The sequence below is a fragment of the Tyto alba genome, unplaced genomic scaffold (assembly GCF_018691265.1).
Source record: "Tyto alba isolate M040663 unplaced genomic scaffold, T.alba_DEE_v4.0 Super-Scaffold_38, whole genome shotgun sequence".
Classification (NCBI taxonomy): domain Eukaryota; kingdom Metazoa; phylum Chordata; class Aves; order Strigiformes; family Tytonidae; genus Tyto; species Tyto alba.
In genome coordinates, this window is record NW_024881313.1 from 29943067 (window position 1) to 29959231 (window position 16165).

The window sequence follows — 16165 nt, forward strand, 5'->3', positions numbered from 1 at the left end:
TGCCTGGTGCTGTGGCAAGAGTTCATCTGCACTCCCGAGGCAGCCAGCGCCTGGGAGCTGAGCGTATCTGCAAGATCGATTTATCCTCAGCTTCTGCCATAACATTTTCTCTGAACGTGTAATCCTGATCGTGTTATGTGGAAGTTCTTTGGTCCTCTGGTCTGAATCAGCATGGCGTGTCTGGAATGGCTGGGTGTTCTCAAGAGTTTTAACACCATCTACAGAATCTTTTGTCTTCCTGTTTCCGCAGCTTACAAAGGTGACCAGCAAAGTTCTCTCTGAGCAGCCAAAAAGCAGACAGCTCATGACTTCTGATCAGGACACTAAAGTTGTGGCTGAACCGCAGGTGCAGCAAGTACAAGAAGTTAAAGACGGTTCTCATCTAGTAAGTACTGTAATTACATATTCCTCTGGTATAAGTGTTGCATGAAATGGTTGGGTGTTTTTTAATGATTTCTTAATCAAAATTGTATCTCAGAATGTTTTAGAAGACAATTGGCTGATAACATTGCAAAATAAAATGCTAGAACAGATCTGTTGAAGGTGGCTAATTCTCCATACTGAGTAGGATCCTCAACTTAACTTTTCTTCAGCCCTACTTGGAATTTAAATAAACTGCAAGTTATAACATTTTGCACTCATTAAAGGGACAGGGATTTTTTGGCTATGCAGGAATTGTATTACCAATCTTGAGTTAGGTCGTAGTTTACACATTAACATGTGACAAAAATGCAGGAAATGCACTTGGCATGTATCTGTAATTGGAAAAAAGTACAAACCCGTACAAATAGGAAATTGCATTCTATAACAGGAATTTTGCTCAGTCAGTTCTGCCAAATGGCACATGCTGCTGCTTCTGTGCTACTGTGCAGGATCCAGTAAGTTGCTTAATGGGATGCTTTTGGCAGATGATATAGCAGACAGTACTGTGAATATATGTTGCAGTAAATGTTACATATGTCTTCGGGAGGATTGAATGCTTGATTTGCGTGTAAGCTCTACTCATAACATTATATTTTCATCTTTGATTGTTAACTGTGTATGTGGAAGAACGTTCCCCCTTGGGATAGCTTGAATGCTTTGCTTTCAGTGTATGTTCTGCTGGGCATTTGGCCTGTGCTGTACTAAGCAGCAGATCCTTGATGCTTCAACTTAACTTTGTAGCAAGCACTAAGGAGCATTTTGAAGAATGTTTTAAACTTGTGCTTTTCTTTGCTAAGCCAGCTGGTGGGGTGTTTTGGTTTTCCCCTCCCCCACCCCTTTTTTTTTTTTTATTCTGGGTTCTCTCCTGTTCTGTTTTAACTTTCTCAGACACGAATTCTGCCTATTTGACAATAGAGGAAAAAGTTGAACCCACTTTTGTGCCATACTTTTAAAAGTTGAGTTTTTTTTTTTTTTTTTAATTTTATTTTCCTGTACTCGGAACATTAATTCCAAGAAACCAGTGTATAAGCTTGAGTAAGAGGCTCTTGTAGATTTGCTTCAAAAGCTTGAAACTGTCAGTGCACTGTCAGTAGGTACATTAGTATTAATTTGATTAGTCTTCACATTGGTGCTAGTTCTTTTAATTTGGCATACTAGAATTTTTATACAGCTATCTGTAAACTTGGATCTAAATCTTAATTTCTGTTCTTTCATGTTTATTTGGAGAGAGCAACAATTTCTTTCCGTTTCAGAAAATCTGTCTACTCTTTTCCTTAGTAGAGGAGACTAATGTCAATTTGGATATCTTGGAATGTATCCATAGTTCTATAATGGTGCATTTAAAATAACTAATTCTTTTGAGATTAAAGCTTTTTCTTTGAGTATTTTATTACAAAAAGACCTGTAGCTTATTAAACTTTAGGTTATATGAGTATCATAATCTTATATGCACAGCATTGGAGCTCATTTGTTGTATGAGAATCATTGCCAATGTATGCTGTTAAATGTTTTCAGGATGGTCTCTTCCATAATGGCACACTAACATGAGTATATTTTACCAGTGCTTCAGAACTTCACATGAAAGTTTTGGGAACAAGGCTATAGTTTGAAAAAAACTTAATGGAGTACAAGAAGTTAGCAAACTAAAATCATTGAGACATTTCCGTCTTCCCAAAAATGTGATAGCAAGGAGAAGAACTTGTAATGTCCTGACTCAATTGCATTTAGCCAGTACGTGATTCACATTAACTGAAAGTCACCTGCTGTTTCTGGTGTGTTTCAATTATTTTGAAATCAGTGTGCTAGATTCATGTCTGTGATGATCCCTACTTCAGTGTGTATTTGATATGGGGCCATACTACTATGCTATCTAGTGAGATTTTCAGGAGTCTTTTTTATAAACTTTAAAGAAATTCACTGAATTACATTCTCTAGCTATTTGGGCTATGCCGTTACACTAGAATCTGGTGATACCTAGTCCAAGTGCTTTTGTGGCAGTTCAGGAGGAAAGCTGTAGAATTTGTACTAGGAATTTTGATACACCTCTGTAGATCCTGGAAAAATAACTCCCTGTATTCTAGTGTTAATTCTGAAGTTATTATATAAAGTATTTTTTGTTACATCTTTAAATATTAACAGTAAATAAATTTTCCTAATTGTGACCAATCAGTCTGTTTTCTTTGGCAGGAACAAAACTTAACACACATTATACTTTTGGTAATGTTGAACAGATAGTCAGTAGTGACTGAATTAAAGTGAAAACTTTGATATGATGGAACCCTTCAAAAATAACCTTCCAGGGTTGCTTATGTTAATGATACAGAGGTCACTTGTTTACTAACAGTTGTGGTGAGCAAGGCAAAGTAATTTATTCTGCCTTGAAGCAGCTATAAAACTACATGTTATTTAATGCCTAATATATAGATCGTTCACAAGCCTAGTATGGTTCACTTCCAATAACAGTTACTCTTGAATTTGGCTGATTTTTAGTAGTATTAACCAGCAGAATTTCAGTAGGTTTGCACACAAGTCGATTGAAGGAAGTTGGCAACTTGAAGATCCTCATAACTTTCTTGTTAGTAGTAGCTTACAATTAGAATTTGCATGTAGATAATTTAGAGGATACTAACACATTCTTAGCTTTGATAAATTTGGGAGTTAAGTATGCTGGTATTTCCGGCTTCTTTTAACCTAGAGGTAGGCTTTGTCACTTAAGGTGACATCTGTCATAGGATTTTTTTTTTTCTATACGGATTGGGAATTACACTTTCTGAGAAAGCCCTCGTCAGACTGGATTCAAGGAAGTTAGTTTTTAAGAAATGTTTCACTCCCTTTTGACTCACTTCTCTGTTTCCTTTTCGATCAGTAATGCTTTGCCACTAGAAATTTTTGGTTACTCTCTGAGAGAGGAGGCCAAGACCCAAATCCCATAGTGGAGGTTGTTGTCTCTGCTAGACAGGACTTAACTAACCTTTAGTGCTAAAGGCACAGTTTTCTTCCTTGCTCATTGATCCTAAACTATTCAACTGCCATGCCCACATTTGAATATGTGCCCTCCCAGAGCACTTTCCAAGGACCAAAGAATTTTTTTCCCTTGATTGGCTGAATCAAAGACCTGATCTGGAAATTTGACATTAACTTCAGAAGGGAATCTTGTCATTAAGTAGCAACAGGTTCTGCAAATGTTGGTATGTTCCAGTGGAGGATATTACCATGGTGCTGTTTAAACTTGCTGTCTGATTGCGATATGAGTGTCATCCATTCTCTCCCAAGTTGAAAAATTATAAGGTGCTGTCATGGGCTTCTGTTAATGTGAATTCAAACTGGAGTGGTGTGCTAGTTTTTGTCAATGCTTATAGGTACTGTAAATACAAGTTCAATCATATTGGTGGTTCTAAGCACAAGAAAAATAGTGAGCAAGTCAGAAAACTTAAGATGGGACTCGGTGGTACTTCCTAAAATGTTTTTCATAGGAGGTAGTATGGAAGGATGTCTTGGGCTCAGAGCTGCTAGGTTATGTTGTTCAAAAATACATTTGCAACATATTCAGGAATAAGCCTCATAGAATAAAAAGGGACTGAAGAAATCTGATTTGCTAGTTTAGTATAGGATCATGTGTATCATTTTAGTGAAAATTCAGTATAGCATGTAATCCTCAGATCATTTGCCGATACACAGTATTACATACATTATGTGCAAATTAAGAGTTGAGCAGCAGTTTGTATAACATGTAGGTGATATTTAATAATTCAAGAGGTCATGAATAGCTTTAAAAGAGAGATGGGAAGGCTAGACCTTAAACTGAACTTATATGGTATTGTCATTGTGAAGGATCAATACTGCTAAGTGTTTGCTCTTTCTGTCACATTATTATAGATTTAGACCATTAGAAAGATGCTCAGTAGTTCTGTACCTGTAGATGGCTTCTAATGCTAATGTTTAATTGCTTTAATGTGTAAAATGTGTTTTTAAACTCTTAACAGTCCATTTAACCTTGATGTATTGGAGAGAAAGCTAAGCTTTCTGACCGGCTGTTTCCAAAAATCTGCAGCAGTGATGTGATGTGTGTTGTGATGCTGCTCTTCTATTTTCCCACCACTGGCGTTTGGTATGGCATCAGCTATGGCCTGGGAGTGCAGGAGATTCTTCAGGAGTAGTTATGGTTGCGTGACATTATTATAGTGAAAAGATAAATGAGGTTAAGTATCAGGAGGTTGTAAGGACTGTTTTAACTTGTGCTGCTGTAACTGTAAAGCTAGACTTCAGGTCTGTAAGACTATATGGGATAAATCCCTACTCCTTGACAAGGAGTAGGTAGATGTAGAAATGAAAGTAGATGGGTAGGTATACTCTTGTTAATAAGCACGTTTGACTTCTTGCCTTATGTGTAGGTGTGTGCAGGACATGGGACTAAAACACTTATTAAAAAATATAATTGTTCAGGTTATGAAAGTGCTGCTTCAGAGCAGTTTTGTTTCATGGAGAGGGAAAACCTGTTTAGGCTTTGAGTAGATGAGAACTATACCAGAGCTAAAATATATATGTATAAAGGAAAAAATCCAAAATAAACAAAAGCCACACCTGCCAGCTGAGCTGGACTGTGAAGTGGCAGAGCACAAATTCTGTTAAAGTGCTTTTCAAGTCAGGTGGTGATGTTTACCTTAGCCAGAAGGTTTTTAAGACTTCCTGAGTCTTGGAAGTTAAACAACCAACCTCAGGTGATGTAGTGTAAGAACAGAGTGGCATTTTCTGCTTAAATTTATGTTGCTGGGTTTTTTAATGGTGATCCTACCATAAACAGTATTGAGAAATGTGACTTAATGAACGTGCACTGTAGGTGCTTAAAAATAGAAATTATCCCTGGAACTCTTAGATAAAACCAAAGGAACAAGTACAAAATGTGCCTTTTTCACATGAGAAGGGTATGGGAAAACTGGAAGAAGTTTCTGCTTGCCTGAATTGCTTCACCCATTTTCTCCCCATTAGTTGATAGCAGAAGTGCTTGTTGAGGGACTGGAGAAGTGGAATTTGCCCAGGTCCATCTCTTAAAGGCACTTAGTTCCTCTCTAGGAAGCACGTAGTTAGTAATAGTTAAATCACAAAGGGAAAAATCTTGCCATTTGTTTACCTGACAAGGGAGATTTCAGAGTAGTTACAAACTTTGCAAATATTACTGTGAGTTTATGCTGACAATTGAATTGTTTGCTTGTGGCATTTCTTCAGAAAAAAACTATTATATGTAACTCCCTCCCCCTTTCCCTGTACTTGGTTCCAGGGAATGCTAAAGAGAGGAGTGACTTGGCATAGTTTTTAGTCTGGATCCAAGCATGTTGAATAACTTTGTCCCACGGGAGAATTAAAAAAAATGCAGCAGATGGCAGCAATGATGCATCAGACTTCCTGTCCTTAAGAACAATGTATCTGCAGGCACTTTGAGGCTTCACGTATTGGATATGCTCTGGGGGGCAGGGTAGTCTTCCTCTTTTACATTGCAATTTCAAAGCAGGCTTGCTGAGGAGGGGATGCATTCCCTAGCCAATTCAGCAATCTTTTTTATGGTCGGGGGGTTAGTGGTGGATAGGAGGTTTCCCCTGAAAGTTAGCCAATATGGTTCTTTCATGTATACAGATCTGAGTCTGCCTATGGCATTTAAATTTATATGGCATTTAAATATGTATTTAAACCTGTATTTAAGAATCTAAAGCACGTTGATTTTTTTGTGATTCATTTGTTCTATGAGCAGAATACTTGCCTGGGGAGAAGCATCTACTTTGGCAGCTATATTAACATCTTTGCACTTTTTTGTGTTACATAGTATTTATAAAGAGAAGTAGGATAAGAAATGACTCAAATATTCAAATACCTTGCAAAAGCTTTGGAGAAGAGAATAGAAGCATTTCATGCTGTATAAGGAAGGGAGATTCACCGCTAGTCTGTTCTATGCTGGTAAATGTGTACTCTACTACTATTACTGCAGGAGTACTTCATAGTGACTGCAGTGCAGACTAAAATGAAACATCTGAATTTCTAGAGTCCTTCTGCACTTGCTCAATACTACCTTGTACTTGCAGGTTATTATCATAAAACTGTGAGCAGTTTGGGATAACAGGAGCTTTTTTTTCTTTATATTCTTTACTACCTGATTTTAATTTTCACTGCAGCATAATTTTTTTCTCAATTTCCAGATGACAACAGAAAACACAAAGATGCTTGCTTCTCTGTTGGTTCTAAACAGATGTGAACTTAGTTTACCAGCTAGATCTGAATGAGTAAAAGAGGCACTGATGCTTAATTTATTTCTATGTTGATAGTAGATTTTCTGTCAGAAGTGAGTGAAGGAGATTGAAAGGAAAAGGTGACTGTGGGCTTCTCTGGTAAAGATGAATTTTTTTTTTCCTTGGCATTTTCGAAACAAAGTAGAAATCTTGCAGTGAAGCAGTGACAGGGACCATATAGATGACATAGATAAGACTGAATCATGTCTGAAGCCTTATGCAGGCCAAGTGACTTGCCATGAAAGCAGCTGTAAAATAAGTCACAATGACAGTCATGAGAAAAAAAAAAAGTAATGATAGTGGAATATTAGCGCATGGAGCTCTGCATTAAGCAGCCTTTACTCTGCAAGAATAGTTTACAGTAGAAATTAAAATGCCTCTTATTGGTTAGTTGAAAGGTAACTGCTTTAATTAGCCTTAGTACCCCAATACGCTGCTATATGAATAGTGAAGCCAAGTTGCAAGGCGAACTTAAAACTGTAGTTCATGTACTAGAATTAAAATTGCCGTAAGGCACACAACCAATTGGAAAACAGCACTCAGTTCAATGTACAGCTGAAAGAACATTTGAAGTAGAGTTTAAGGGTATGCCTCATCTTCTGTGTTTTCTGTATCTTTTAAGTAATGGAGTAGTGTGATGCTGTAGTGGTACGGTCTGCAAGCTCTCTGAAGAATGGGATCCAAATTTGAAATAATAGCAGTGGAGGTCTGAGTAATGTAAGGTTATGTAGAGGCAAATAAGAAAAACTTTGTTTAGAGCAGAAAAGATTGCTGATTATTTTCAGCTTTTTTATTAGGTTTTTATTTTTGAACAAACCGAACCACTTTTTTAGCAAGTAAAGAGATTGAGTAGTAAAAGTCTTCCAATATGTAAATACATGTGTATAAGCATGCTCTAGCTGTCATAAGGCCAGAAGGAAGTCTATGTACAACCAAGAAAACTTATACTGGGGACAGACTTCTGGAAGAACTAGTGTTTAGTCAAACTAACTTTTAAATAAGTCCTTGTTTTTTTCTAAAAGAATACACAGTTTGTTTGGAGGTTAAGTATAATTAATTCTGCCACAGTACCATGAGATGACTAGATGATCTTGAGGCCCCTTCCAATGCTGTAAGTCACTGAGGGGTTATGTATTCTTCTTTTCATGCAGATAGTGAATTTAAAAAAAAAAAAAAAAGGCTTGGCACAGAATTAGCTTTTGGTAATGTGCAATGACTATTCAGTGGAATACATGAGGTCTTATCTATCTTTAGCCTGTTTTTCCTAAAGAAGTAATCTTGCTGTACGTTCAGCTCTGGGGGAAGGGAGGAGAAGGAGAAAATGGTCTGAAATGTGTTTGATCTAATAGTTTCCACTAGTTTAGTCTTCAAATCAGATTGTAACGTGTGAATCCAGAATGCGTTTATATGTATAGAAAGCGGGAGTTGTATTAAATATGAAGGCAGGCAGGTTTTTGGCACACATGGACATTGTGAAAGATGTCATTTAAATATTTTAATGATTTGGATGAAGGAAACTCTTCAGGAAATTAAACAATGGAAGTTCATAAGACTTGGTATTACTTGTAAACAGACTATAATCTCATTAGGAGAATTATTTGGCTTGAATATTACAGTGCATATGATGAAATACTAAAACGTTGCTCAGCAACTGGATTTGGACTTTGAGTGGCAATGACACATGAACCCCTGCATGGTTTTCAAGTGTGCTATTTTTGTCAGCTGGGTGTTGGCTTGTCTCCTCAGTAGCAGTAGAAAGTTAGTTTAGTGTATAGAGGAAGGTGATTTGCAATGAGAAGACTCCTGTGACACTACTTATGAAACATGGGCTGCTGCTTCAGTAAAGAATTGAGTAACAGCACGAATGAGGAGAAAACCGGCTTGTTACAAAAATCTGTGGAAGAGGAAGCACCAGAGTCAAGGATAAGTAAAACTTTATCTTCAGTTTTAGGAACTGTGGAAAGCCAGGATCTGTATACAGTGGGAAGGACGGTTAATGGGGCAGCTGTGATAGTCGGCATTGAACGCGTTCGTAGCAATGATTGCGCAGTGTCAAATTCTAAATCTGGGTTCTGGGATAGAAAAGCAAAATATCCATCATACAGAAGCATGGAGAATACTCCCCCTGAGAGCCCTAGGAGACCGTATGACAGACCTTTTAGTTTCTTTAATTCCTTTAGTCACCTCCTGAAGGTCTCTGGTACGTACGGAAATCTGCAGAAAAATGAAGAAAAGAAAGATAGAGTTAATAAAGAAAGAGCACCTACAAAATCTAGTAGTAATGATCAGCACATAAACAATATAGAAAATATTAATAATGAAAATGTAGCTGCAGAAGAGCACTGCTTGTTTGGTCGTATTTCTACTTCACGTGTACCAGACATCCTATACAAAGGTTTACAGGATGAAATTTCCTTAAATAGAGGTATTCTGGGGGATTATGCAGTTACATGTGACCATTCAAGGCAGAATGAAACAACAGTAAATGTTGAAGACAGCAAGAGTGACAGCCTACAAAAAGCTTCAAGTTCATATAGAGAGAAGTCTCCGACATTTTCCTATCTTGATGTAGATGGCAGACAAAATACAAAAGATAGGGAGTTTTACAGTATTTGTGTTGTAGATGCTGAAGATCTGAAAGGGGTTGAAGAGGTGCCAGCTACTGTGCATGAAGAGACTGCAGCAGACATAGATAACTCAGCTGTTACTGATGAAGGAATGTGCAGCATGGCACGACCTCTAGACACTGGGGAGGAATTTCCAGTGCAGCAATTGGTGCAAGTGGAAGATGAGTTTAATCCACAGAAAGAACTGTTTGAGTATAAAAAAGAGGATAGGGCAAACATGCAGAAAAAGGAAACAAAGGAATATTGTAGCATAGACATTGGATCTTCTTATGATACCTTACTGGCTAACAGGTGTCAGGTGCATAGGTTAAATACTGACAATACAGTAACAGGTGGCTTAAGAGTGAAAGTATATGATGAAGTGGTTCCTGAGAATCCACAAGAGGAGGTATATACCATAGGTAATGCTGTCAGTTGGAATGAATCACTCTGTAGAGCTTGTGATTCTGTGAAATTTGCGAATGCTGCTGAAGAGGACCAATACAGCCCTAGTTCAGAAAAGATGAAACACAATGATTGTATTTCCAGTGTATTGTTAAGCACTAGAGTGTGTAATTCAGGAAAAATTGAGGGAAGTCATGATTCTGATATCGTACCATTTGGTTTAAGTAGGCATCCTTCAAGTGTTGTAAGGGAAATAAATACTAAACAGCTGCCAGAGAATGTGAGGGGCGACTTTAAATTATCATTAGAGTTACATGAGGTGGACAATGATTCTTTTTTGGTGAGTCAACATGTAGAAAAACTTGCTGAAGAGGGCTACTTCTTAAAGCCAGAAAATGAAGTAAACTCAAATGTGGAAAAGAGAACATGTCAAAGAACATATGGTGAGAGCCAAAAATTTGCACCTGACTCTAGTGAACATTACAGTGTTCTGGAAGAATTCTTGAAAGATACAGAGAAATGCACAGGTACAGTCTTGCATAGCTGTGAAGCTTTGAATATGAGTGAAATGCATGAAAACTTGGAAGAAAGTTATGATTTTCAAACTCAGATTAAGGATTGCCCTGAAAACAAAGCATCAACTGAAGTTGCAAACCAGAGTGCCATGGAAGATGATGTCTGTGTGAGTAACATCGTGCAAAAAGGCGACATGCTTGAGGAAGCTGGTAGCTTGGGCAGAACTTGTTCATGGGTAAGTGATGGCACTTTGACATCTCATGAACAACATAACACAAGCACAGGTGAAATGTTCCTAAAGGAAAACAGCCTGGAATCTCAGATTTCACAAGTGTCACCAGGGAATAAAGGTAAAGTATGCAAATATTCAAATTCAGATAACAAAAGTAGTATCTCCTCTGTATCTGTGGAATATAAGGATATGAATAAAATGGACATGAACTATAGACAGGATGAGCAACAGGATGTATGTTCCTTCCATGCAGTGGAAAATCAACGGAATGGGGAGACTGACTCAGGCAAATTAGCTGGGGATGTAGTAGAATCTGTAAGACAGAAAAAATTTGAAGTTCACCTAAACAAGACAATTGATGACAAGGCAGAAAATATAAAACAGAATTTGAATGCTAACGTTGTTGGTAGTGATGAAAACATCTTCGATTGCAGTAAAGGCTTGGCTTGTGATCCGAATACTTACTCTAAGTCCACTGTACCTGTAGCTTTGGACAATTGTATGTACAAGAGTATAAAATTGATAGATGACACTAAAAATCTGGAAGATACCAATAATATCTTCCATAAAGCCCATAATTGTTTGCCTTCAGTGTGTCACAATTCATATTCACATGTGCATGATAAAGTGGTGGAAGAGCCTGAGTTTTGTCACTGTGCCAGTCCAGAGCCAAAGGTCAGGAACACCCAAGTTTCTGTTGGGCCTTTTACTGAAGTAGGATCAGAAACTCATGAAAAAAGTATGTGTGATGTAAATGAATATAATCTTCAGGATGATGAAGTAAAACAGTGTGTCAGTGTCCACTCAGAGGAGAACCTCACTGACTTTAGTATGTCAACTGGAAATCTACAGGCTTTTACCACGGGGAATTTAAAGCAGTTAGAAGCCAAGACAACTGATCTAAAAAACACCGATTACATATTAAATGCTCAAATGAATGACTTGACCACAAGTTGGGAACAGATGCAGTCAGATCACAAGATTTTCTCAAAGAGCGAGCTTGGAGTTTTTGTTGACCCAAAGCAGGTAGACAAATATGCTGCTACTCCTTCCTATGAAATACACAGTGCCTCTGCCGGTGCCGCAGCGTTTCAGCGAATCAGTGAGCGGTGTGTATTAGATCTGACAGAAGACGTATTGAGTGACCGAGAGCACTCCTATGAACTGGACAGACAAAATCCCCAAGTTGAAATATGGTCACATTTCATCAGTCTTCAGACTGGCAATGCTGATTGGACAAATCAGCTATTTTCTGACACCGTTACTGCTGGTAATGGTGGATATCTGATGAGTTTTTTATGGAATAATACGATTTCTAACAATACTGTGAAGAATGACAGACTCTGTATAGTTAGTGAAGACTTCCAGAATGAACCTGAAGATTTAACTGGTGCTTCATATGTGGTGGGAAAATACCCGTATCAGCTGCTAGCACCAGAAAACGTTGGTACTTGGGGATGGCAAGATAAAGATGAATTTGTAAGTATTCTGTGGAAGTGATTTGATGTTAAAGCTTAAAGCTGAGCTAGGAATTGGAATAAGCGAAGTCAAACTGTGGTTTTGTTAGATAATATATCATATGTTATTTTGTCCTCAAGCTGACCACTCTTTCCTTTGCAAAACCAAATGATATCCAGAATGTAGTAGTTCAAAATGTTGCTGAACATTTATATATTTTTTTCTTTTCAGTTCTGTCTACTTTATGTGAAAGTGTACATGTTGGGAAAAGTATCTTGATTGCAGATTCTGAATTCTCGATGAACTTGAGATGAACACTTCAGTATGTGGAAGGGAAACTTTCTACAGACTTAATAGTGCTCTTTACCTTCATCTAGGAAGAAATGTTTGTGAATTTCCTGAAATCTTAAAGTTCTTGCATGGTAGCGATTGGGAAACCTTTTGCTCACTTGCGGAGACACTTTTGTGAAGTGCTGTGGAAAGGAGTGGCTGCAGGAGGAGCGAGGGGCATGAGCTAGACTGGATCTGGGCTAGCTGGGCTAAGGAGGAAACAAAGCATGCCGGCGGGAGCTGCCGCTCGTCTTCCTTCCCCGATGAGCGGAGCCGGCGCTGGGGCTGTTCTCTGCTACAGCAGCTGCTCCGACCCTGCCCAGCAGTTGCAGTGCCGGCAGTGGGTTGTACCAGAGGCCAGGCTGGCTGTCTCCTGGGGGAACTTGTATTAAAAATGGAAACTAATGGAACTTGCTGTCATCTTTGAATTGTTACGGTTCAAGTAGTTATGTTGAACACTTCCACTTTTGATAAGTCTTTTCTCTATCCTGCAGTAGATATGCTTATAATGAGATTATTTAGATCTTTTTACTTTCTGGATGTGTTTTCTGTGTCCTGTGATAATCCCTGTCTGAGTGCATGTGTTTCAGAATGAATAAACTTTGTGGAGTATTGAAGTGCCTGTCTTAAACTCCGAAATGTTCCTAGGGTCACTTTTTTTTTTAATAAGCTTTTTTAGTATGTGTTATCATGAGCAATACTCTTTGCCAGTATAATCATCACATTAAAACAAACCAAAGATATTTGGGGTATGGAATAATTTGATGCGTTTTGCTGCAAAGTTAGCAAAACACAAGAAAACTGTCTCATGTTACTAGCAAAAAAGTATTGCAGGTGTTGGTACTACAGAGAGCAATCTCTGAAGCATATATAGCCATTTATATAATGGTTATATATGACCATTAAAAGTGTCCATTTCCAATCCAGGTTAAAGGAAATTGGCCTAAGATGATTTAACTGGGTGTAGTAATTCATTCTTGTTGTCCTGGCTAGGGAAAAACTAATGTAAATTTTTGTTAATGCTCTGTTTTTTCTCTCGAAGTAATGACAGAAGTTATTGTGCACATCTCATTGCTTTCAGTTTTCCATAGTACTTCCTTAAAATTGTTATAAGTGCAGATTTTCTTATTTTCTGTATTTTTTTTATATCATTTTTCAGAAACATACAATAACAATATAGTCAACATTGAGTTAACCTATATACTAGAGAACTGCCTGAAGTTCAAGTACTGAAGGGCAAGTACAGGTTGAGTTAATCTGTCAAAGGCAAAGAATGAAATGTTTGTTATAGTTTGCTCTGCTTGGCTAGCGTTTTCTGATGATTCTTAATTGTGGAAATTAATGCTGTACTACACAATTTGGTCATTTTTGTGCCCAAAACAATTACGGGATGGCAATTCAGTTAATATATTCAGATGTGAAAAAAACTTTACAGTACAATCATGAGCTGTACATCTGATAGTGTTATTTGAAACTGTACATATATATGCACAGATGTGTGCTGTGCATCCACAAAATGCATAATCAAAGCATTTTCTTTTTTTAGGAGTCAACCAAGGTTTCTGAGTTAAACCCTAATGCAAAGGTGTGGGGAAATCATATGTTACACTTGGAAGCAAGTGGTGCCACTGATGGTAGTGTGAGCAAAACGTGGGAAGAAATACCTGACCAACCTCCAGATTCTTGTAAAGAAGGTATGGATAAGAGTTTCTAGTTGTTGCTCAACTAAAAGGTATAAAATTCAGTGCCAGACTTTCTCACTTCTAATTTCTTGTTAAATGATTGAAAGTATGTAAGCAACTTTAGATTTAGTTTTAACTGTGTTACTGTGATTAGAAGGAATGCTTTTTGTGTGTGTGTGTCATCTCTGCTGCAGGACTGGATGCCAATGGTGATGGAGACAAAAAGCATCAGAATGCAGTGCTGACAGAGCTGCCGGAGCCATCACCAACTGTTTCGGTGTCAGACCAGACAGATATGAACCCTTTGGCTCTCGATCATTCTGCGTATGAATCTATGCATGAAACCACCCAGACAGGTAAGAGAAAGATCATAGTTGCTTGGACTTGATTAAAAAAAAAAGAAAACATATTTTGAGTTGAACAGTGAGCATCCATTAAAAAAAGCCGCACAAAAACCCAAACCAAAAAAACTATACCACTTCTGTTGTTCAGTATACATGTTCTGTAAACAGACCCCTGAAAATCCTGTCTTTTTTTGCTCTCAGGCTTAGACGTATTTGGAAACCAGTCTTCTGTTTGAGTATAGGCCTTGTGAGATATTGCACAAAAATCTATCATAAATTCTGGATATAATGGAGTATTGTTTTCTGAAAAGTTTTTCTGAATGCAAGGTCCTAGTATAGACGTTTACATTTAGGTACCTACCTGTCTAAGCTGCATGTTTCTAGTTGGGTCAGTTACTGAGGTCAAACTCACATAACATTTGTCTCAAGTAGTAATGTATTGAAAGATCAGTCTTGTATTTAAGATGCTAAAATAAGCAAGAGTTTCGTCTTAACTTCTTTGTATTCTTTTTAATGAACTTCTATGATTTTTTCAGTGAAACTGTTAGTAGCTGTAGTCTATACCAGATTCATGTTTTAAGAAACTTCTGGAAACTAGTGTAGAGATTCAGCCATGCTTACATTTCACTGAAAGGGACAGAAAGTCTGCAAGATGCATGCAGGATTAATATTTGAACTGAAATGAAGGATGGGAAAGAGGAAAATGTGCTGAGTTTTTCTTGAGAGTCATTAGAGGTCTGCTCCTTGTTCATTGTGCTTAGCTGATTTTATAACATGTATTTAAAATGACCAGTGTAGTATCCATAGTAGTTGGAAATCAAGACAACACTGTTGTGGCATCATCCTTCCTTGTGTTGAAAATTGAAAGTTGTCTTTCACTTACAGCTACTATTGGGGAATATTAAATACTAAATAGCTGGCAAATGGAAAGTTATATTAATGGTGCTTAGCGCTCTAGAAGTGACCAGTGTTCCTCGGCTTAGTGTTAGAACTTGTTAGCATGTCTTTTATGTGCCCAAAATAGTTAACTTTTAACACGAGTCAAATAGTGTTGTAGAGCAGCTGAAGAACAGGTCAGATCTGTTACACTTGATGAATAGTAACATATCCCAACTCTGAAATGTCATTTTTTTTTTTTTATATATATATTACTTCTATTTTAAAAAATGCATATAATTTTGATCTTTGCTGGGTTTTGGACAAGGAAGAAGGTGGAGATGGGGAAGGGAAATAGTGGCTAGTACATGATATATGTGTTTCTTAGGTGTTGGCATTATCCACATCAGAATAGAACACGTGAAGGACAAAACGGTGGGAGGAAATTAGAAGTTGCTTTAGGAAGAAGAAAGGTTAAGGAGAGCTGAAGAAAAGGATGAAAGTTACTGACGAGGGGAAGGGTATAGAGGGTAATAGTTGGTGTGAAATATGTTTTTAAAAAACTAATTTATAATTATGTAACATGTTACTAAATGTTTTATAAATCCCTAAAAGCCACACTAAATGCCTGATCTTTAAACAGTTCTCCCACTGACACAAATGGTTTACCCTCAACTGACTGTAGTATATTGGGTCTAAACTAAAATTAACAAGAAATTAGTGTTTTCCATGTAATAGGTTTGAAACTTCCAGGTATAACAAAGAAAAACAAATTTCTCCTTGACCAAGATTGTTAATTGACCACACACCTGTTTTTAATTGATTGGATATCCGCTGATGTTTCAAAAACATAGTTATGAAATTCTTTTTTCTAAAGTAGTGTGTTGGGAATTTAGAGTGAGGTCAGAAGTACTAAGTGCCTTCATTACATTACTCACTTGCTGTATTAGTCAGCTACATTAGTCAGCATTCAGTCAGCTAGAAACTGGTCAGTTTCCTAAGGCTGTAAGACAGATGT

At 37.5% G+C, this 16165-nt stretch overlaps 1 protein-coding gene across 2 annotated transcripts in view; it reads left to right on the forward strand.

The window, feature by feature from the left end:
- LARP4B (La ribonucleoprotein 4B) overlaps positions 1-16165 on the forward strand; it is a 58088-nt gene that overhangs the window by 18597 nt on the left and 23326 nt on the right. For both annotated transcript variants that reach the window (XM_042801904.1, XM_042801905.1), the window contains exons 2-4: positions 251-385; positions 13792-13939; positions 14122-14283. In XM_042801904.1, the coding sequence (XP_042657838.1) occupies positions 305-385; positions 13792-13939; positions 14122-14283 (391 nt within the window). In that variant the 5' untranslated portion in view covers positions 251-304. The remainder of the gene's footprint in view (positions 1-250; positions 386-13791; positions 13940-14121; positions 14284-16165) is intronic.